Raw genomic sequence first — 23,575 nt, 5'->3', positions numbered from 1 at the left:
AGTCTAATTGTTATAATGAAAGCAGACAAAAGTGACTAGTAAAGAGATTTTACTATAGAGGAGTTTGCCCATCTTAACAAACGCCTGCCAACACTTCCACAGGAGAAAATATTACAGCAATTTTATTTCAGTGGTACCCAAAAATGATTTTGCATGTAACCAGATGCCGGTAAGTGACTATCTGAATTCAAAAAGTCATTATCTTAAACTTTGCTGTTGTCAAGCTGAAGACAGAAGTTCCAAAAGGTATCAGCAGAGAGTATGGTAGCTGAGTGTCCTTAACACGAAGCAATTGTTTTTCATTATGACAGCTTGAGCCCTTGAATATTCTGTTTCAGGTTGAGCAGCTCTTTCTCTTGCCTTGTCTTCTCTTGCTTGAAGGCCAATCTGTTTGCTTTCTTCTCCATTCTGCGTTCCTACACAGATAAACCATTTATTTACATTTCAACAAAGAAGTTCCCAAAGCAGTTTCCTTAATAAAATAGTATGCAGCCTCTGCAGCCCCTCACATGCTCTCCATTCATCTGTGGAAGACCCTCCAACCCTCCCAATCATTTTTTGAGGGATGTGCAGGGAGAAGGAGGAACGTGAAGCCCCTTCCAGAGAAGAAATCCATTCTGTTTGTGCACAGGCAGCATTGGATACAACCCAAATGCACCCTCCACAAGCTTTGGAGGGCACCACACTGGCTATTCCATGCTACAAATGCTGCAGAAATGCATCTCATAAGAAAAGCTAGTTTATTTCTATTGTTATCACTAGTAACATGTAGAGAGTTCGGAATGAAGCGACCAATTTACCAATCCTTTCAACTATATACATGCCAGTTTTTGGGTTCTTTCTGGGCTGCACTTTTAAATTTATTGTACTGGTCACAAAGAATGCAAAGATTCTTGCAAGCAGCCAACTGCTACAAAGATCTGTAAAAAATTAGCATAAATCCATTACTGGTATTAGCAATCAAAATGGAACGAAGGAACTTCTGCCCCCTCCTAAACCCATACAGAGAAACACCAGTAGAACAAAGCAGCATCTTTTCTCAATCAGATGAAGATTAACAATTGATAAGGATCTAATATAGAGCACAATAGTGTCACCTTCTGATTAAGTTACATTTACCTACTCCCTTCTGAGTAGGTGATCCCCTTCTGATCAGGACCAGTGTCACTGTGGTGCTCAGTGTACATTGCCCTCTGCACCCTTTATTTCACAAGAACAATTTAGAATATTGTAAAAGGACAGAAGTCAAAAGACATATGCTGCAGAAATACGCCTGCATACGCCTAATATGGTCTCAGTCCGTTGGTGCTTATCTATGGGAGACAACCTGGAAACAGTGAAGTTACCCGTGTTCATGTTCAAAAGTTAGGATGTAAATGGTTCTGGTTCAAGTTAAAACTAACTATTTTAGTCAAAGTGACAATCAGACAAATGCACATTTCAGTATTTACTGAAAAAAGTGAAAGAAGCCTACCTTTCTTTCTTCTTTAATAGCTTGTTTTCTAGCTTTTCGGTCTTCTTTACTCTCATTTTTGCATCGTGGTTGTGTGGCTACTCTTGGCAGGTCACTGTCGTTAATCATTTCCATGCGTTCGGCCTGCTTAGCTGTAAGTCCTCTTCCAGGCAAAACACCCAGAGGGATTCCTGTCTTACTTGACACTTCAATTGGTTTGGGCTGAAAAGTAAATACATACAAACTAACAAATCTTTTTTCTTCTCCCACCACTTGCTATACTTTTTCATGTCATGTATAAGCCAGCAATAACATTGTGGCTTTCTTCCCCACTCAGCCCAGTCCAAAGTTCATTGCAGCAGAACCTATAGGCCCTAAGTGTCAAATCAGTGTTCAGTCAAAGCAGAATTTATAACCTCACGGGGGGGGGGGGTGTCTGTTTGGCTATGATTAAATAATTAAAAAAATGTATTCTTGTTGCAATATTTATTAAATGGCTTCATTATACTTGTTGAAAATCTTTGGCAGATTACATAGAAATTACTTGAAACTGTGCATGTATGTTTAGCATTTAAAGCAGAGAATAGTGATAATTTTTTAGCCTCCGATTTCCAGGTAAAACAAGTTACTAAGAACTTGTTTTCTGTGAGAGCAATAAGTGCAAAAATATTTAATACTGCTGAAAGGAAGGGAGAAAAGACACCAACCAGTCTGTGCTGGATCACTTTTGAGTAATGACAAACAGGTCTGAAGAACAGTTACAATTCTCCCAAAACACGTAAGCTTATGACCACACATGCTATTGGGATAGGGAACCAAAGAACTACACAACTAGTTATGTGTACCCAGAGGCAATCATTTTCCATGCCACATGGCTTTTAATTTGAAAAGCCATTTTCAAGATGGTAAGGCTTGCTATTTTATTTTTATTTAAAGCAAAAAAATCACACTAGGCATGCTGAAATTCTTGGATGTGCCTATTATTGGTCAAAATTCTTAAAATGATATAAAATAGAAACTTCCATTTACCTTTTGTGGAACCTCAATAAGTTTTGGATGATTGTATAAGTTTGAATAGGTACCTTAAGGAGAAAAAAAGAGACACAAGTTTGAGTAATCAATCAGTTACTGCCCCAGATCTGATTTTAAAACTTTTGTTATAGACCAAACAATTTATTAATAATTTCTTATTCATTGGCCTTTTTTGTTAATAGTTACTGTGTGTGCTAGTTTGACACACAAAAGCAGCAGTATAATCCTTGCATTTTTTAGCCGTTGGGAGAAAAAAACATGTAGCTCTAGACACTAACTCAGAATGGATTCGCAATCCCACTTTTCTTTGGGTTCTTCAATAACCAAAGCTGCAATTTCTTCTATCTCATCTTCATCCTCACTGGGGAGCAGCTTTGAATCTTCTTTGATTTCGAGACCTTCAAGTTTGACACAGCTTTTGGGGAAAAATAAAAGATTCATGAAGGCATATTTAAAACATTTTAAATTTAAATTTAAAACTGCCTTTAGCTGCTCATCCATTGATCAGCATCCCTTATAGCAGCAGTGGCTAATTTATGCTCTCCAGACTTTGCTGGACACCAGAATTCATCAGCTAGCCTGGTCAATGGTCAGGGATAATGCAAGTTACAATCCGGCAACAACTGGTATGGCAGAAATTAGTACTGTACATTATGTATTTGAAAGGTGTAATTTGGCAAAGTACCGTATTTTTCGCCCTATAGGACGCACCGTCCCATAAGGCGTAGCTAGTTTTTTTTTGGGGGGGGGAAATAAAGGGGAAAAAATTATTTCCCCCCAGGTGCGGAGCTGGGGCGGGGGAGGCCCAAGCTTCCCCCGACCCCAGCCCCCAAACAGGCAGCTCTCTGCAAGCCGTGGGAGCCCAGCGCTGGCTCCCGCTGCTTGCGGAGAGGTCCGCAAAGCCTGGACGCGCTGATCTCAGCGCGCGCAGGCTTCGGCATGCCGGCAACTCTCCGCAAGCAGTGGGAGCGCTCCCGCTGCTTGCGGAGAGTTCCGCGAAGCCTGGACGCGCTGATCTCAGCGCGCGCAGGCTTCGGCATGCAGGCAACTCAGAGAGGTCCGGGAAGCCTGGAGAGTGAGAGGGGTCGGTGCGCACTAACCCCTCTCGCTCTCCATGCTTCAGCGAAAGCCTGCATTCGCCCCATAGGATGCACACACATTTCCCCTTCATTTTTGGAGGGGAAAAAGTGCGTCCTATAGGGCGAAAAATACGGTAGTTCCCCTGAATTGTGCATCACAATAAAATACAGACTTGCACAGTATCAGCAGGCATTCCAACTGCATAAAAGCTGAATATTTTTCTCTCAGTACAGCCTACGTTGTTCGCTGCATACCCAGTTGTATATAATTAAAGGTATTTATTTATTTTTCATAAAATGTATATACTGATTGTTAAACCCCGCTGAAGTACCGTATTTTTCGCTCTATAACACGCACCTGACCATAACACGCATGTAGTTTTTAGAGGAGGAAAACGAGGAAAAAATATTCTAAATGAAACAGTGGATGTATGATTTTTGTGGTTCATGCTGTGGCCACAGACATGTGATCTGACAGTGAGTTTGGGGTAGCCCAATGCAAAAATCCTGAGGATCCATGTGGATCCGTGCTTTGTAACCACGTTTTAAGTGGGGAGGGAAGGAAAAGAACTCAAGGGACAAGGAGCTTTTCCGCGGGGAGGAGGGAGGGAAAGAGCACTGTTGCTTTAAAGGTATACTTAAGGTATTTGCCCTGTGCCTGGGTTTTTTTTCCATTTAACAGTTTGCAGCCTTTTCCTTCCGCTCCTTGTTTTGAGGTGGAATAGATTTGAGCAAGTGAGGAGGACTTGGGTTGCAGGGGATTCGCCATTAGCTGTGTAAAAGTGCTCCTCCTTGCAGCCTGAACGATAAGCAGCCACCAGCAGCAATAGAATCGAGCACAAAAAAGCAGTAGGGGCACTAGGACCCAGACAATGCTCAAATCTATCCTGCCTGAAAACAAGCTGCTCCATCCCAGCCGATCAGCTGAGACGCGGGGGATTTGCGAAGTTTTCCCCTCTCCCTCATGCCCTCCCCAGCCTTTTTTTTTACTTCCTGGTTTTCACTGCGCTGGCTCAGAGCTCGAGGTTGGTTTTATTTTGCTGCTGGTTGCTTAAATTTTATCTTTCCTGCCGTCTCTCTGCAGCCTCATTTCTCTGTTTAGAGAGCGCGCAGACCTTTCCCTCCTCCCGTGTAAGCGGCTGCTGCCGGCTTTGCTGCTATGGCTCTCCTTCCCTCCCTCCTTCCTGGCTCCAGGTCGCTTTAAAGAAAGCAAAGTGAGAGCCTCGTAGAGCGTGTAAGTGGCTCCCGCTTTGCCCGACTGACGGCAGCCATGGCTCTGATCCGTGCATTCGCTCCTTAACACGCACAGGCATTTTCCCTTACTTTCTCGGAGCAAAAAAGTGCGTGTTTTGGAGCGAAATTTACGGTATATTCCCTCCTCCTTTTCCTTCAATCGGATACTTGACAGGACATCACAATTGCCTCTTCCGTACCCGACACATACTTTATAATTGCTGCTAGAGGCAGAGAATGTTGATTATCCTGAGTCAATATGAAGTAAATATCAATACATGCGTCAAGCCAAACATTTTGCCATCAAAAGCTATATATTTAAAGGACTTTGGCTTTCTTCTTCTAACACAGCAATTGATCATCGGTAACAGCAGTCAAGCATGAATATAAACAAGAGATCCAACTGAGCTCTTCCCCCATGAACCAGATAAACCACAACCAAATTAAACAATTAGAGAAATATAGTGAAAATGCCTTTAAATAAAAATTACTCAGCTTTCAATATAGTCTCTGGAAATTAATCAGTAAACAGAATACAGAAACACTAAACCAGCAAAGGCTTCTTTAGTGCTCATGCAACTGTCCTTTTCGTGCTACACAATGGCCTTTTTGATTAGTCTTTTAAAATAATTTTTTTTTAAAATGGCCTTTTAATGTTTTGATTGTAGCTTGTGTCCAACATTTGTAAATCACCCTGATGTCGAAGGGTTCTATAGAAATTCTTTTAATTCACACCAAGAAATCAGACAGCTGGAACATTCTACGTACTTCTTTGCCTTCTCTCTGTAGTAGTCATTCAAGACTTCCTGTAACCGCGTACTGTCGCTGTGAATGAAACCTTCCAATTCGGCATTATCCAGTGCTCCAATTTCATCATCATCAAACTGCTCAAAGAACTAAACAAAAAACACACAACACTCAACCTGAATATATCTGGAACTAATTATATAACTACAGTAACAAATCTGAACCACACAGGGAGAGGAATTCGAGTTTTGAGAACAATTGTTTTCATTCTCCTAATTTCCTTCTCCTTTATGTAAAAACTAATACAAATTTATTTGCTACCCTGCTGAATGAGAATAACATATCTACGGTTCAGAATAAATATTACTCAATATTGAACAAAAATATGTAAGGTACATATTACAGAGTATGATTGTTTAGCAGTTAGCTGTCTTTTTATCATTGGAAAAATATGATAAAGTAGCCGTTTACACAGGGCTTTGATCTGCCTGTATCAAAATCAGAGTTTGAGTGGGGGAATATTTGCCGACAGCCCTTTAAGCTTCACCAGAATCATTACCATTAGGTTACCTCACCTTCTCAAATCTCTCATCCAAAAGGCTCAACTGTTCATTCCTTCTCATTACTGAAGAAGTCATGGAGTATTCTGTGAAACGGCTCTTGGTCTCTTCTTGCATGAAAAGAAATTCTTTCATTTCTCCATTAATCTCACTGTCATCTGACAAAGGTCCCTCCGAATCCACATCACTCTGGGTGCCTTCTCCATCCTCTTCCTCCATGTCCTCCCATTCATCTTCATTTCCAGACTCCCTAGGAAGAGCAGCCAAAAAGAAAAAGAAACCCAGCTATCTCATTTTTTAAAAAAGAAGTATTAAATAATTTCTATCTTGCTCGTTAGCCAAAATGGCTCCCAGGATGGCATTTGAAAAAGAGGTAGAAAGTGTGCCTTCAGGCTTACAATAAAAAGCCAAAGCATAGAAGGAAAGGAGATGGGGAAGGAGGTTGAAAAGCAAACTCTTATAATTTTTTTAACAACCACATGTAAACATCGCTTGATGGAATGGCTGCTGAGGGGAAGGGGGCTGAAGCTACTTGGTTTCTTTGCAGATGCAACTGGAGCTGATGATTATTATCCACAAGGCTGTCAGGGGCCGGCAGCAAACATACATGACTGCCTCGCCACTATGGAAAATAAACACAGATGGGTCGGAGATTATGATGAGCAGAACTCGTGGGTGCCTATGCTTCTGCCAGCATATAACAAGGCAGACAGGTGGGGAAAGAGAGGCAGCTGCAGCAGCATTGATTCTAGGAGGCACCCTATTTCCCTTTGCCTCAGTGTCACAGGCAATGATGGACTGGCACTGTAGTTGGGCGAACTTTAGAGAGGAGAAGCTACAGAGATTTGAGAAACAATGTAAATGGTTGGGGGAGGATGAAGCTGAACTCTGAATGTATTGTTTGTTTTGCCAGAAGCCCTAAGAATGAGAAGAGTCTTAAGCCTTCCTTAGTAAAGAAATAAAGCGCTCAATAGGTCTACCCTAAATTGAAGGTGGTACACTTGAGCTTCTGATGGATCTCTATCAGGCTGCTGCTCTTCTTCCTCACCTCATTTCTTTTCGGACTTCTTGTCTAACCAGGTCATAGGTCATTATTTTTCTTATTTTACAGTTAAATAGCTGATGAGGTCTGATTTTCAGACTCTGAAAAGTATCTATATGAAAAGGAGTATGAAGATAGTTCCTTAGCAACGTTTTGCCCAGTGGCAAAATGCAAAACAAAGAACAGAAAGGCAATGAAGGACAGTAATACTTTTTCCATTCCATTACCAACAAGTTTCCTTTTCCTGCTCTGTGCTTCCTTGATTATTCGCCCTTAAAATGAAGTCATCATCAAGAAGATTATCAGGATTGTCGAAATCAAAGTCATCGTCAAGTGCCGCAACAATGTCAGGATCAAAATCCAGCCTAGGCCCTAATGATAGATAAAATAACACCTTATAAATGAGTTATGACAAGGCATTTCTCAGAAACTGTCAGAGCCAAACAGCCAGTTTGCTGTAAACACCAGTCTTTAGCCAAGCATAGAAAACCATTCATTGTGGCTGTTCCCTTTATAGAATTCCCTTCTTTGGCAGACTCAAACCTGAGTACCTTTTAGAAGTGTTGCAAGACCCCCCACTTGAATGGGAAGGCTTTTGGGGCCCAGAGCTAATTTAGAAAAGGGTGAAAAAAATTAGATTAATTAATTTTTACTGTGTTCTATGAGAGGAGTTGTGTTATAGCACCTGCTTTTGTTTTCAAATTACTATTTTTTTTTAATTCAATAAGTGATTTTGCTATATTTAAACAGGCTGCTGCCAAATTCTTTTAAAAATACAAAGAAAGCTGATGAAATGGTTATTAATACACAACTTTAAAAAACAAACAAACCCAAAACTAACCTGCATTTCAGGGTAAGTAACTTATGGCACAACTCCATTCTCATACAGTTTACAAGAGTTTTTCCCCTGCTGTCTGTGGACAAATGCCGGCTCCCTCGGCCTGAAGCAAGGTGAGCGCTGCACCCCATAGTCACCTTTGACTTTTTACCTTTTACCTATTCCCCACCACACGTGAATAGAAGAATGAGTATGATAGCCAACTTGAGGTGGAAACAACACACATATAAAAAATGTTCTGACAGTGCTTTTTTTAAAAAAAAAATACATTGAATTTTCCACAAGGCTCACCATTGCCATCTTGTGTCACATTGTATATTGCACTTAAAACACACTTAAAATGTTTTATTTGCAGCTGTATAGCTGAGTCCTAAGTCAGACTTTGAGTTCATCCACTAAAATCAATGGACAAGTCCAATGATCTCAATGGGTCTATTCTAAGTATTTACAAAACTGAAATAAAAGTTGTATCCATTTCCCTGTTTCCAGAAGACTTACTTCCAGCATGGTAGAACCATGCATCATGCAAAAACATTTATCTGTTCTGTACACCGGTAATTGATGCCAATTTGATTCTGAATGAAAAATAAAGAAATCTATGCAGTCCCAAAGCACCTAGAAAATAGTTTCACCTCCTATTTTCTATTAGACGACATAGTGATGCTGCTGCTGCTAATATAGAACTTCTGCAACAAAAGTATTCTGTAATAATAGATGCTATGACAGAGAGACAGCTTAAGCCTATACTTTGATAGTCACTTTCTAGAGAGTAGCTTCCATTTAACATAGTATATCTTCTTAATAAATATGGACCAGACTGGAGTGTAAATTTAGTACCTGAAATGGGAGCAGCTTTGTTTAACAATCCCACATCCTCTTCAAATTCTGATGCAAACACTGATGAGGGCAAGTTAATGGTGGGGGCCTAAAAAGCAAAAAGAACAAAACAGCAGTCATTTCCTCCCCCCAAAAAATTACTCAAGACACAAAAACCACCAAATATTACTACTGTTTTTAAAAAATATTGCCTCTTTCTTCTGAAATTGGAGACACAGCACATGTATGTTCATTCCCCCCCCCCCCATACACACAGTGGATTAGTATCTGTAAGAATTTCTTCTACAGAGGCTTCTCTGGAGTGCAAGCTGACAAGCAAGGCTGCTGGAATCCAAAATCCTGCTTATAAGTAACTTCTGGGAAATGTCCCAGGTTTGCTTTTTTGTTTGTTTGTTTGTTTGTTTTTTGTGTGTGTGTGGATGCACAAACTATGATGTTATGGCAGTATGTTCCATCACCACTAGCCAACTTATTAATTGATACGTGTTTGATAGAAATCTTCCCTCCACACCACTAATCCTTCCAAATGGCTGCCAAAGAGACATACAGCACGCCCCCCCCATCTCATAGGTTGAAAAGGGCTTCTATAAATCTGCTTGTTAGAAACTGAATTTAAAAATTACAAAACTTTGTCATTTGTGTTATTAGCTACTATTACTACAGACTTATTCACACCGATAGTAGATAAAAAGCCATGTTAGTCCATTGTAACAAAATTCACAAAATCAATCAGTGAAAGAGGCAGTTGCATTTTTCTTCTCATTGCTACAGTACATTGCTTTTCAGCATAGTTCTTTGTGGCAAGGCTGAATACAAAATAAACTGATGATAATTCTTAGTAACATTTATATTCTGAGAGAAACGTGTGGCTGAGGTTATAATGTAACCCAAAAGACCAGAAGCCTAGCTCTGTGACTTTGTGATGGTCACAAAACACTTATGGCTGCCTTAGTAACAGTTGCTAAGGAGGGAGGTTTCAAGATGACTGTCTGAAAATGACTAGTGGGAGAAGCTCCCTTTGTTTGTAGATGGACCAGGTGTAGAATAAAATGCAATTTGCTTCCATCAAGGGGTCCACAAATTTAACTGCCCGTTAGAATTTGTTCATGTAGAATCACTGACTAGTCCCTGAAAGAAGACAGACAGGTCAGGCTTCCCTGACAGGGGCAAGGACACGAGTGGTCAGAAGGCTCTGGCTGGAGGGAGAACAAAAGGCCAATCTGTCAGCTGCCAACTAGAGGAGAGCAGAGCTCAGCTTGGAAAAAGTAAAAGCTGGCAGTCTGTGAGAAAACTGCTGGGAAATGAACTGGCAGCTGGGGAGAGCATGAAGGCATGCTCTGATGTAGTGGTGAAGCTTCAAGAAGGCACCAAAATCCAGAACCAGAGGGTTTCAAGATGAGCTCTTGACCAGAGGGTGGATTTCAGCAAACATCTGAACTATTCTAGAAGTCAATAGGAAGAAGTCTGCTGCTCAGCATCAGTTCCTCCTTATGGCTGCCTGGTGTGAAGGTCAAGCAAATCAGGTCCCAGGGAAAAACTACTGGGGGCTTATCTGGCTGCAAAAAAACCCTCTTAGATGTTAGGAACTGTAGCAGCAGATACCCTGGTTAACTGCAAACTGTACACTTAATAAATTGCATCCTACCATCTGAAAAGCAACACTTTTTTCCTTTTTATGTAAATAATTCACTTAACAAAAAATCAAGTTTGTTCATCTGTCTCTAATTGTGTTGTCAATCCCATGTCTATGTCATAGGAAGCAGGCTCCTGGGTTTCTTCAAGACATAGAGGATTTATTTTGGTGGCAGTGGTTAAAGGTTTTATAGTGAATGCAACATTTGTTAAGGCCTGCCTGAGAACTTTATTAGGTATTACGGTAGGAAGTTCCATAGACTAAAGCCTCAAAGATTTCAAAAACAACAACATAGGTGTGATATCCGCAATGTATCATCACAAAATCTATTAAGTTAGATGTTTTCAGAATACTTTATTTAATAATTTCAATCCTGCCTTTATATAAAAAAAACTTTTTAAAATCATGACTTCTTTGCTGAATCTCCTTTTGAGAGTACCATGACAAGTATATTGTGTACTTACTGGAATTTGCTGAATTTCCTCTTGTACATCTCCTTCTGTGGTCACAACAATCCTGCCTTGTTGACTGGGTATGCTTGATGGAACGAGCTCAGAAGGTCCAGAAGCTTCTTTGAGATGTTGCAGGTAGTCATAATCATCATCAAAGAATACTCCATATTTCCTCTGTTCCTCTCTTCTTTTTTCATCAACCCCCTAAAGGTATTTTTTTAAAGGAAGAGGTCTCAAATTTATTTATTTGTGTAATAATTCCAGTTATGAATCACTTCCTATGAAACATTTCAAAGCAGTTTAACAATAAAAGCATCTGCCCAGTATTTTTGCTGAACATAGATTACGAGGAAGCAAATATTTCAGGGAGAAAGCAGGCACTTTGGATACAGTAACTTTCTAAACATTTTTTATGAAGTGTGTGAACACAGATTTTAGCATTCCCTCACCTCCAAATAGCCCAATTAGATTTTTCTTTGAACTATACTTCCTTGAAAACTACAGTGTTGTATGTATGCCACATGGTTTCAAAATGCAAAAATTGTAATGCAAATAAGTGCTAGGGAATTATTACACATTATTACAAACCCCAAAACTTCAAGGCTGAAATAATTTCTGGTTCAATTCTCTGAAAAGTAAAAGCTCAGCCACTTTCCTACAACACTGTATTTTATAACCACCTTCTGTGCAGGTAGCAGAACTCTTTGGGGTGCAGTGTCATCTGCTGCCAAGGGGTCCCTCTGACTTCTGTGTACTAGATGAAAGGTTACAGCTTTTTTCTTTTCTATGAAGGGTTTCTTCCGCCTGTGAGGCTGCAAAACAAAGTAAAGATACTTAAGAATGATCCATAATTGACAATTTTTCTGCCTAACTATATGGACTGCATTTGACTGAAACTTCCAATAACTTTTACAAGAATCTAAAATTGAAAAGCAAAGCAAATTAGTCAAAAGTTGTTTGGTTTATAGGCTTACCCACTGATCTGGTGCCTGTAGACACAAATGCACTCGGCACCCTCATGATATCATTTCCTTGCTGGCTTGAAATAAGCATTCTGCTGTTGTCAAGAGATTAGGCTGTGGCGTGTACTTGGCTGCATGGAGTATGTGTGTGGTACCCAGGAAAGTTTTGCTGGCTTTCAAAACTGGCAATCCCTAGGTTAACAAACACACACTTGCAGCAGCCAACATTTATGCACTTGTTTTATGTCTCTGACATGGGCTTACAGATCTCAGCTTCTTGTAGGAGAGATCCTGATTGTTCCAAATACCTTTTGCCTGGTGGGTAAGAAAGCCAGAGCAAGCCCAACCATGAGGCAGGGTGAGGTGGCTGCCTCAGGCGGCACCCCCCAAGGGGCAGCATGCCGGTTCTGCCAACCAGCTTTGTTGCTGGTCTCTCCGCTGGGTCAACAAAAGGGGAGGCGTTCTGCCACCCAGCACTGCCACCAGGGAGGGTTGAGATCTCCCCGCCTGGTGGTGTGGCAGGAGAAGCCGGTGCAAAACCTCTTTGCTGGGTAGGAGCAGGGGATCTGGAATCTCGCCCTGCTGCTTGGCGGGTGAGCCTCCACAAGGAGAAGCTCTTGCAGAGCTCTTACACTCCATTGAAGGGTGGCAGTGGCGCATTTCACCTCAGGTGCCTTAACGCCTTGGGATACCCATGAGGAGAGCAAAACAAATATGTTTCTTCGTTTGTTGTGCAAACAAATATCAAGATTACAAAAGTGATATTTGAGAGACCTTGACTGCGTACACGGCATACATTTAAAGCACATCTCCCCAGGAATTTTGTGAAGTGTAGTTTTGCTGGGAATTGTAGCGTGTTGAGGGTCAGCTACAGCTCCCAGAGATGAGGGGAAATGCACTTCACACGTATGGCGCGTATGTAGCCCGTGCCATCTGCCTCCATTTCTGCCCCACTGTTATGCCTACTCAATCCCCCCACAACTGCTAAGAAAAGGCCACTGTGGCCTTAGGTCTCCAGCCCCGTCCCGGCAGGGAAGAGGCCGGAGGAACAACAGAAGAACTTCTCCCGAGGCTGCCAGCGCGACCCCGCGAGGAGGCGCGTCATGCTCAGAGCGCGCACGCAGGCTCCTCCTCCTCAAGCCGCCTTCACCTGCCCAGCCACCTACCATGGCGCGAGGACACGGACGTCGCCGTCGTCACCCACCGAACGTTCCAAGACCCCTCAGTACGCGACTTTTTAAAAACCAGCACAGCAGCTGCCCGTGCCCACTCTGCTTCACGTGCTTCCGGCTCCGGCGTCGCTCTGGTTTCCCCTCTCTATGGCGTCCGTTTATCCGCCATCGTTGGAACATACCAATTCATACTAGGCTGCTCAGAAAGAGGGGGGCAGTGGGAGAACCCACTCTACTTCTACTTCATTTGAATAGCACTGATGTAGAAATACTTATCGTTAAGAGAAAAAGTTGCCGTGTCTGCTATTGTACGAAGTTACACGGAGTAAAAAAACAAAAAACCACCCCCGGCAAAAGAGTTCAATGGTGTTGACCCTATTTGCCAGGCGGAAGTGCTGGTGGGAAACGGAGCGGCACTGGAGCTCTGGTACAAATGAAATGCCCCGCTCTTGGCCGTGAGTCTCTATGGTATCAAAATGATGTCACTCTATCCCACGGCATCTCAGTGGTGAAACCTCTGCTTATTGGGAGATCTGTGTGCCTGAAGTAATAGGGGCAAATGAATGTATACAGTGGTTGCATGTACAGTATACGGAAAGCACCAATGTGTGCTGCAATGCCGTGTGACTTCATTTTTGCGGCATCATCTTTCGTGTGCTACAATCTATTTTATCTTAGGGGCGATATGAACCTTTCTTTTACCATAGAGAGAATTCAGGGACAGGGTGACACATTTTAGCCCCCCACCCCACCATTGCAGAAATTAGGATATATTTATTTCTGCCTTTCCTTCTTGTTTGCTTAAATTAAAGTGATAGCTCAGGAATTGTCTGTTTTGCTTTTATTGCTGTGTCAGGAGCTTTGTTTATTGATGTATGCATGTAAATTCTGTAAATAAATGCTTTATGCACAATCATGTCAAGGCAATGTATAATAAAAACAGGAACATGGGCACACATACACACAAATCCATCGATACATTTTTAAAAAAACAACCCTAAAACAATGGAAAATAGACACTCCTGGCAAAGACCCATTTACCCAGCTGGGAAAGCCTGTGTGAACAAAAATCTTACCTGTTATTTTTTGACAGGAAAGCTATTCCACAGAACAGGAGCAGCCACACTGAAAGCAGTGCTCCAGATTACTGTGGGGCAGGCTTCTGAGATCTTTGGAACTTGCACAAGAAACTCCTTCAGAATACAGTGATCTATTATTCTACTGGGCATTTAAGGAGTAGGGTCTGTCAAATAACCTGATCCTGAGCTGTATAGAGCTTTAATTGTTAGTACCAACACATCAAACTTGGTCTAGTAGCAAATTGGCAATAAGAGCCTATCCCCCAAGCAAGGTAATTTGTGGTAGTTTTCTCAAAGCAACCTTTCATGATATTAAAGCTGATGAGTGGAACAAAGTACTGTAATTAAGGTGCTCACATTGTTCCTCAAACATGAGCTGATGTTGGACTAAAACTCCCATCATCCCTACCTCACTTCATAAGAAACAACTGGGGCAGAAGCTGCCAAGAGGAAGGTTCTAATTAAAGGTGCAGATGACCTCTGTTAAGTGGAACTTCTCAGTAAACATAAAAGATCTTGGGGAAGGGAACAGACATTGCTAGGTTATATAGCTCAATATTAAGTCCTTAATTAAACCACTGTTTTAATTCCACTTCTAGCCAATGGCAGAAAAACATTTCCTCAGCCGTGCAGTAGCAAGGATTTTTTTTTGGGGGGGGCAGAATCAACATGATTGGTCAGTTAGTTATTTCTATTGTTTAACTTGATCGTGAGGGGGCAGCTGCCCCCCTGCCCACACCCATGGCCCTCTCCACCAATTACATTTCTGGGGTCTGAGTTTGCCTATCAGCAATACAGCTGTGTTCCTAACCCCTTCACATGTTAACTAGCATCATTAGAGCTGACTGCATATCTCCTACATAAAGGAGATGCAGCTTCAAGCATTCCTGCTCTGCCTTCCTTGTCCCATTGCTCACCTCTTGCTTGCTTGCTGTGGGAAAACAAATGAGAGCCCTGTGAGAAATGGGATCAGGGCAGGAAAAGAACAGTGGCACCATCTTTTGTAGCTGTGTGTGTGTGTGTGTGAGAGAGAGAGAGAGAGATAGACAGACAGACAGACGGACTCCAGGTTGTGACCTAAGCATTTTAGAGAGAGAAGTAAGGAGGTGAAAAACTGATTTCAGTATGAAGTTTCAGTGCCAATTTCTCTGGGCAATATCCAACTAAACCATACTCAAGAGAATACTAACTTGATTTCAGTGCGTCTACTTAAGAGTATGACAACCATTAGGGTATCACCATTTTTCTCTCACATAGCTGAGGAGCAAGCTTTAGACCATGTTCTCCAACCAGTAACAGAGATAGGAGTGCTGAATTTACTTCTCCTATTCATTATGACATGTTATAATACAGCAGCATGACAGAACAGTTTCACTTTATTTCTGAACCCATTTAACTGATGGCAATGAGGGAACAGAACAATATTGATTATTTTTCTTTGCTATGTAAGGTATTCAGATGTTTCATTAGGTTATTAGTAGTTGTTAGCAATATCCCTGTGCACCTACCCAACATTTAGAAACTATGTGTATCTCAATATGATAAGACTTGGAAATAAAATTATTTTTTATTTTGGAGATGTGGGGAATACAGCCCACTGCACTTAATGCAAATGTAAATGTATTAGTAATGAACATGATACAATATTACCAGCTTAACTGTGTGTCTACTTTTTAAAGATTTCTGGCTGCAATCCCACATAAACTTACTTGTAAGTGCCTTTGAGCTCAGTGGGGCTTAAGTCAGAGTACACACATACTGGACTGCTCTGTTGGACATTCTTAACTTTTATAACTAAAGCTAACCCAGAAGAATACAATACAAGTGTTGAGGTAAAAAATAATAATTAAGTGACAGAGACCATTTATTGCCTGAAAAAAATACATATCTTTTATAATTAAGAACTAAACAGGGCACATAGACAAAAATAAATTGTAGTATGTACATACATTAAAAAGGATAAATAGCATATATATATATATATATATATGTTGTAATACTGCAATACATGCCGTTGTGTATTTCAGGCCCAGAAGTTTCACCGTGCACATTAAAAGGATAAATAAGTGCTAATATAAGACAATTTTTAGTGTAAACAATGTCATAGGCTTACAATAAGCCAACATACTCAGGGCCAACATAATAAAGCACATATTGCCTCTCTCACCACCGTATACTATTTAAACTTAACTAAACATGTATTCACAAATAGAATTACAAGATAGTATAAAAGTAGACAATTTGCTTCGCATTATTAACACACAACAAATACAGGCTGTAGGTTCCAAGGCCTTTCTATAATTTTCACAAGGTCCTTTATGGGGATGCTGTAGGGACACCTACGGAACGACCCTTCCCCACACAGGCACAGAGTCCACTGGCTGAGAGATCCCTGAAGGGCATGACAGAGCTCTGGTTTCACCCGTTTGGTACATGGATATACCTTTTAGGGAATGGGAGATAAGAACATAAGACGAGCCGGCTGCGTCACAACAATGGCCCCTCAAGTATAACATCCTGTTCCCACAGTGGCCAACCAGATGCTTATGGCAAGTCCACAAGCAGGACCTGAGATCTGTATTCACCGTCCAGCCCTTTCCCCTCAACTCGATCAAGCAGGCTGGACAAAGATGTAAGAAATGTGCACAGGCAGCCTCATTCCTCAGACTGTCCTGACACAATGCTAAAAGAGGAGAAACAAGGCTCTGTTATGTGGAATAGGTTCTCCCCACCCCCCATTTGAGGACACAGTGGTCACATAGGGAAGGGCCGTGCCCATACTAATATTCTCTGCACATAGTCCCAAACACAAAGGCAATGTAATACCCATATATTCTGTGGCCAGCAAATAATGTTGTCTATCAAAAAAAGTCTGCTCTTTCTGCCCTGGAATGGCCAACTACGAGAGTGCTGGCACACGGCAGAAGCATGAGGCTGTGCAGTTTAGAGGGAAAGTCTTGGCAAGTGATGAACAGCTTCTAGGTCTTATACTATGTACTGTGATCCAAGAATCTGTTAATGTAGCTGAAGCTATAAAGATAAAAAATAGACCCAAACTACTTGCTAAACTGCTTTATTGTTCACTTTCATTTCTGTTTGGCTTCAGAATTTGATTGTCAAGACTCGCAGCCTAAGCAAGGCTAGAAGTCAGCAATTCAGCCCCGACTTCAAAAACCAGATTTTTCAAAAGGCATTTCTATCTGCATCTTTTCATTACAATTTCACATATTGTCCTTCCTCTACATGTTTCTCAAATTAGTACATGATTACGGAGGACCATGATTTTCCTTAAAAACAAAACAAAACTATGTTGCAATCCTGGACATAGTTGCACGCTCAAAAGTTCTGACCTCCTTCTACTGCCCAGCTCTGCTCAAGATTGTAGCCTCAATGCACTTTTAAAAAGCATGACAGTCATATTTTTTTATTATTATTATTATTTAAAAGCCTATGAATCCAGCTAGGACTAATTACTGGCAAATTCACTGGCACTGCACTTTATTGTAAGCCCTGTTTATGAAGAGAGAACTTTATATTCTCCACTTGGTTATGAAAAGTTGAGGATTCTGGAACGGTACACACAGAATTGCTCACATTCTTGGATTTGCACTTTTAAGAAGTTATCCAATACCCCCATATAGCATTAGGTTAATTTCACCCTAACATTATTCTATTGGCTGACAGGTAGGGACTCTCTTCTGTCTGTTTCTAGCCTACATGAAAGTGGATTCTTACTACTTCCTGGCAACAATTAGCCTCAGTTCTTTTTTTTCCCTAGCCAAAAAAAGGTATAATTTACTCTGAATAAGATGACCTCAATACCATTTCCTCTCTTATTATGCAACTGCTTTCACATTCCTTCCAGGATCTCTCTTAGATTCATCACTTTTGTCAAATGTGGAGGCCACATTGTTCAATGACTTCAGGTTAAACGGCTGCAGACATTTCAGTTGCAGTGCACTCTTGAGATGCTGTGCTCTCCCCATGTTGGAAGTTTGTGTCTGGATTGCAGGATATTTTCAAACACTTATGGACGGTGAAACCTGCAGTAGATAAAAAGAAAAATAAGCCTTTTTTTTCAAAATCTCTCTCCCTGTTCCTGGAGATTTAGCATGGGTCCAAATATCTGTAAAAGCCAAAACATTCAAATTCTGTTTTCTTTGTATATGACTTGAATCTGTATTTCAAGCTTGTTTAAGACTGAACTGAGCAACATGGATATAAAATGCCTGCTAAATGTTTAAATCTCCATGACTGACAATGTAAGCGCTTGCTCCTTGGCTCTCTGTGGGCTGCTGGATCTGGAATAACGTTCTAATAATTACAGAGATTGAAAGGATGAAAGTTGAATGGACATTTGTGGAAGACAGAAGGCTTAAAACTTGTGATTAATTTTGACCTCTTAAAACTCGGGGGAAGAGATGTTGATGGCAATCCTTTATTTAGATTACATTTAGAATGGTTTGGTAATCCTTTTTAATTTAACAGCAGGATGCCTTCCCACTTTGCCTATTACTTTAAATTAGGGGATTGGCAATTGCTTTGGAGATGGGGGAGAAAGTACTTTGCATTTCCTGTCTCTTACATACTAGAAATAGAGATTTTTGCCTTGCTGCATGAGTTGGAAAGAAAAGCAATGTTTAGGGAACAGGAGGTGCAAAAACCTTGTGCTTTGATCATGTCAGAAGCCACTCTCAGAAACACAGACAACATGGGCTTCTGTAATGCCTACATTTAAAGCAGTCCATCAGAGGAACCACTTTGTAAGGTATTTAGAATCTTCTCCTGTCTTTAGTATATTTTATGCATTTATTTGAGACATTTAGCACATAGTGACTTGGCATGCCCCACTGGAAAAACAAACTGAACGGGTGGTATGCCAGTATCAGCCACCACTGAAAGTTACAGCGATGTGCAAAATTGTTCATGTGCCAAAGAAATATGCTGAAAAGCAGCAGAATGAAGCTAGCATTCCAAAATGCAACTTGCCTACTACTGGTACAGAGTTAATGCTGCAGCCCTATGTGCTAAGTACGGTCGTACCTTGGTTCTCAAACACCTTGGTGCTCATACGTTTTGGCTCCCAAACGCCACAAACCCAGAAGTGTGTGTTCCAGTTTGCGAACGTTTTTTGGAAGCCGAACATCCAACGTGGCTTCCGATTGAGTGCAGGAAGCTCCTGCAGCCAACCGGAAGCTGCACCTTGGTTTTTGAGCAGTTTGGGGAGTCGAACGGACTCCCGGAATGAATTAAGTTTGAGAACCATGGCATGACTGTAATGGTGCACAGAGCACAGTTGGACAAGGCAGTATGGCAGGCCAAACATGATCAACTTCCCTCTTCATAATGGGCTCTGCTGTTGCTATATTTAAATAAGCTATTCATTCCAAAAAGATAACTACAGCCAGAAATTTCTGAAGGGTTCTCCCCAACCCAACGCAAGCCCTCCCTTGCCCCAGCTTTAAGTGAAGTTTGTATGTGCTACATCAGTGAAAGCAGAGGCAGGGACAAAAAACTGTAGATAAATGCAAAGCTATAAAGCTGGCTTTTATTTGTCAGGAAAAGAAGTGAAACAAAGCAGATGAACTTTGCCAGGATGCTGATAGCTCATAAAATCATAAAAAAGTTATCCATGTTCCTGGTTGTGTGTAATAATTTCTGCCAAGACAAGGAGGACACTGTGCAGGTAGCCCATACCTCAAGCCCCATTGCCACAATCTTTGTACCAAGAAATCAAGGACTAGGCTGAGGTGCGGGTTTTTGCTGCATCAGGGCCAGATCTAGAAATCCTTCCACACTTAAAAGATCATTATTTTCAAACAATGGCAAATGACATACTTGCATGATGACCTTTTAAAACAAATGTCACCTGGCAGCCATACGTGGCAGAGTGTGAGGGACTCAATAAGCTGCTTTTCATGCCTACCTGAGACTTCACAAGGGTGTGTGTGTTCAAGCACCAGGCAGGCTATAACATATTGCTAATAGCCTGTGTTCAACAAGGTGAACCACAGGTTGTAAACCTGGTATATAAAGAACCTGGTAAGGTATCAGAAAATATTGCTTCTGAAAATTGAAATACAATCTAGGGGTTTGTATTTCAATCTGGGGTTGAACCCCCAAGTTTCCTTACCTTGTAAACTGCCGACTCTCTTCATGTACTTCCATTTCGGTGCTTTTAAATTCATTTAATTCTTTCCTTATTGCTGCCTAGTTTAAAAAACAAAGTATGAGATAAGACTGCACACACACACACACACAATGTAATAATGTAATGAATATATATTTTATGTAATGTATTCACCATTCTGGAAAGAGCAAAGTATTATTTTGTGTCTAGCCCATTTTTATGTCATAACATATACAGTTAAACTTCTGTTCTCTTCATATCTCAGTGCAACCCCATATTTAGTCAGTATGAATATTATACCATGTAAAATTGTACACCATGATGTTTTAAGTGTAACTAAAACGACAGACCCACCCCCCAAACCGACAGGTGAAATCCAAGACCTAATCCAGAAAGAGACCCCCAAACCCCACTTTAGATTTTACATCTATGGACTTGTTGCTGAATAGCTGCAATTCAGGGCTGCTTCACATGTTCCACTTACATGGTAGTGTTTGATGATCTTGCTCTTATGTCAGTTCTTTTACAATACACAAATACTCATGTCTATTTAAAAAAAATGCGCACCACTGATCTGCTCTCACAACCTCAGCACACCTACATTCTTAGGTGTGTTTCACAAGACACAGGAAATGACATACAAGGCCCTGCTATGTTGTCTCAGCTCAAAGTCAATTTTTTTCTTCCCATCTTCTTTATCTAAAACAGTATTTATGGTTCATAAGATAATTCCAATAGAAAATGGCTCTAGCTACAAAGGGTGCTGGGAATAGAGGCCTTGCAGCGGTAGAGACAGAAAGGGAACCAACCACCTGTTTAATGGGCATCCACAAAGTGATTATAGCAGAATACAGTTCTAGTCTAGTGGATGACTAATACTTCATGCATAGCAATTGCAAAGAACTGCAGGATTCCTGCCTTTCTTGACGGAGGACAAGATATGAGGCATGGAAGATGACTAATGCTTCCTGTCTAGAAATTAGCTTCTATTTCAGTTTTCTGTAACATCAGGTGAAATATTTGGACATTCTAGGCCTTTGTTTTCATGTGGCAGATTATTAAAAAGCAAAGTAGCCATTCAGTGTACTTTACATTGGTAATGAGAGTTGACATATAAAAAGAAAGACTAATCACTTTGCTATCTCTTCATTTATTCCATAGTAATTTTCTAAAAAGGCTAGCTATCTGTGTACAGCTATTACCACAAATACTTTTATGATAATCGCTCCCTTTCGCCCCTATCACTCCATGAAGGTCATAGCTACTCTATGCTTGCATTTTGTTTTTTGAAAACACCATTAATATCTCTCAATAATCCTTTATAAAAGGCATCTCATTAGAAGTAGAAATCTTTCAATGTAGGGCAGAATTGCAGCATGAAACAATTATTATGCTGTGTCACCACAATGATATATCTCTAACCGCAGTCTCCTGTTTCAGAAGAGGATTATCTTGCTTAATTCTCATAGTGATGTTGAAGCATAAGAGTTATGCAATAGCAAATGAAGTGTTAAGTACCAGAAGAGATATCTCCTACTTTAGCAATATTAGGCCAGAATTAGAGACCTCCTCTCATATTCCCCTCAGTACAGTCATGTGCGATTGGGAACCTTGACCCGACCAAGGTTTCTAACCACATATACAGGCCTTACATGTATAGAGTTGCATATGTTAAAGGTAAAAGACCTTACTCACAACCCAATACCTAGTGGGGCCAAGTGGGTGCAACATGGTGATTAAAAGCTGTGGGGTTTAGGTATCAGCACCTAAATAGAATTTACATTCTCCCTTTTCTGACGGTGATGTTCAGTAATGCGAAACTGTCAGAGAATGAAGTGGAGCAAGGCACTGGAAACTTGCAACATGGCAACGTAACATCATGAGTTTTATGTTACTGAACATTAGGTGTGGGGAGAGGAAGTGGAGGTAGAGATGCCAGGCTGCCTAGTTTCAAACTTAGTAGCATGAATTTCCTCCCTGGAATGCTGGAAGATGCGGGAGAGGAATGAAGGCTGCAGGCACCTTGAGCTATGGTTTAAAGCAGGCATAGGCAAACTCGGCCCTCCAGATGTTTTGGGACTACAAGTCCCATCATCCCTAGCTAACAGGACCAGTGGTCAGGGATGGTGGGAATTGTAGTCTCAAAACATCTGGAGGGCCGAGTTTGCCTATGCCTGCTTTAAAGCAATAGTAGGGAATCTTTTTCAGCTGCAGGGCTGCATTCCCTTCTAGGCAACATTCTGGGGGTACATTCCCCACCAGTGATGTGTAGGGCCAGAAGAAAAAGTGGACAGAGCAATGATAGCAACGTTTACCTTTGTACAGTAGACTAATTTCTGCACACATTGAATCATTCCTCTTTATCCTCCAACTAGAAAAAAATAGTTGAGGGAGCTCAAAGATAACATTCCACCTAAGAAGGGTGTAAAATAAGGCTGGGGGCTAGGATGAGAGGATATGGCTTGAAGAGAACTCCCAGCGCCTGACAGGGAGAGTCCCTGGGCCAAAGGAGAAAACTGGACCACTACATCTGGTCGGTGTATTTTTCCTTCTAGATGGATGTGCGCTATCCATGGGTACATACATATATTTGGAAGCAACCTCTGCTGCTGTATTTATGAGATACAGAAACAAAGTTGCATTTATAATCCATATTTGTCTCTTGCCTTGTCTGCAGGGGTTAACCTTGCCCAGGGCTTGTCAGCACGACGATCATAATCTGGAGAATCTGTTACTTCCACATACTCATTAAAACGCAGGATTCTTCTTGCTTGAAGCTCAGCCACTGTTGGTCTCAGACTGAGCTGTAAAAGAAGGCTAGGTGAACAAACCAAAGGAAAGCAGAGCAAGGACTAATGTTGGAAAAGACACACCCTGCAGATAAGCAGCACCCAATTTGTTATCAGGGTACCCAACTTTTCATGTTGGTTACACATTATTTAGACATGCATCATTCCACGACACAGTAATTCAGTTTTCCTAGAAAACCAGTGGACTACCAGCTCCCGTTCCAGCCCCGGGAGGAGCATGGGGAGCGTTCGCACAGCACACCTACACACAGCAGTCGACACACCAATGTGTCAAGCATGACACACGGTTTGGAAATCTCTGGGTTACAGAAGACATTTTGCGTACCTTTCTGCTGAGACTGCGCTTCAATTCTCTTTTAGCTTCTTGTTCCTCTTCTTCATTCTTTTCTGTTTTTAGATGAAAGAGAGAAAAGGTAGGAATATTTAAAAGGAATGTTAACTACTGTATAGCACTAGGCTGGTTTGAGTACAAATGCTTTCAACTTTATTCCTAACTCATTCTGGTTTCCTCCCCTT

General features: G+C 41.2%; 2 protein-coding genes across 5 annotated transcripts in view; both read right to left on the bottom strand.

Annotated features, from left to right (window-relative positions):
- Window positions 1–32: 32 nt before the first annotated feature.
- On the bottom strand, window positions 33–13,192 carry LTV1 (LTV1 ribosome biogenesis factor). Its single transcript, XM_081187156.1, has 11 exons — window positions 13,035–13,192; window positions 11,587–11,718; window positions 10,919–11,110; window positions 8,822–8,909; window positions 7,374–7,518; window positions 6,120–6,354; window positions 5,566–5,693; window positions 2,764–2,900; window positions 2,483–2,535; window positions 1,475–1,675; window positions 33–416 (listed from the first exon to the last, which is right to left on the bottom strand). Exons 1-11 carry the CDS (start codon window positions 13,035–13,037, stop codon window positions 303–305), a joined length of 1,428 nt encoding a protein of 475 aa, XP_081043282.1. The 5' UTR covers window positions 13,038–13,192; the 3' UTR covers window positions 33–302.
- Window positions 13,193–15,946: 2,754 nt separating this feature from the next.
- Window positions 15,947–23,575, bottom strand: part of PHACTR2 (phosphatase and actin regulator 2) — a 70,151-nt gene continuing 62,522 nt past the window's right edge. For all 4 annotated transcript variants that reach the window (XM_081186307.1, XM_081186308.1, XM_081186310.1 and 1 more), the window contains 4 exons: window positions 23,385–23,446; window positions 22,916–23,053; window positions 20,253–20,329; window positions 15,947–18,162 (listed from right to left, as the gene is read on the bottom strand). In XM_081186307.1, coding sequence (XP_081042433.1) covers window positions 18,147–18,162; window positions 20,253–20,329; window positions 22,916–23,053; window positions 23,385–23,446 — 293 coding nt within the window. In that variant the 3' untranslated portion in view covers window positions 15,947–18,146. The remainder of the gene's footprint in view (window positions 18,163–20,252; window positions 20,330–22,915; window positions 23,054–23,384; window positions 23,447–23,575) is intronic.

The sequence above is a fragment of the Podarcis bocagei genome (assembly GCF_964188305.1).
Source record: "Podarcis bocagei genome assembly, chromosome: 3".
NCBI lineage: Eukaryota > Metazoa > Chordata > Lepidosauria > Squamata > Lacertidae > Podarcis > Podarcis bocagei.
The sequence above is the reverse complement of the archived record's forward strand: the minus strand, read 5'-3'. Positions and strand labels throughout refer to the sequence as shown.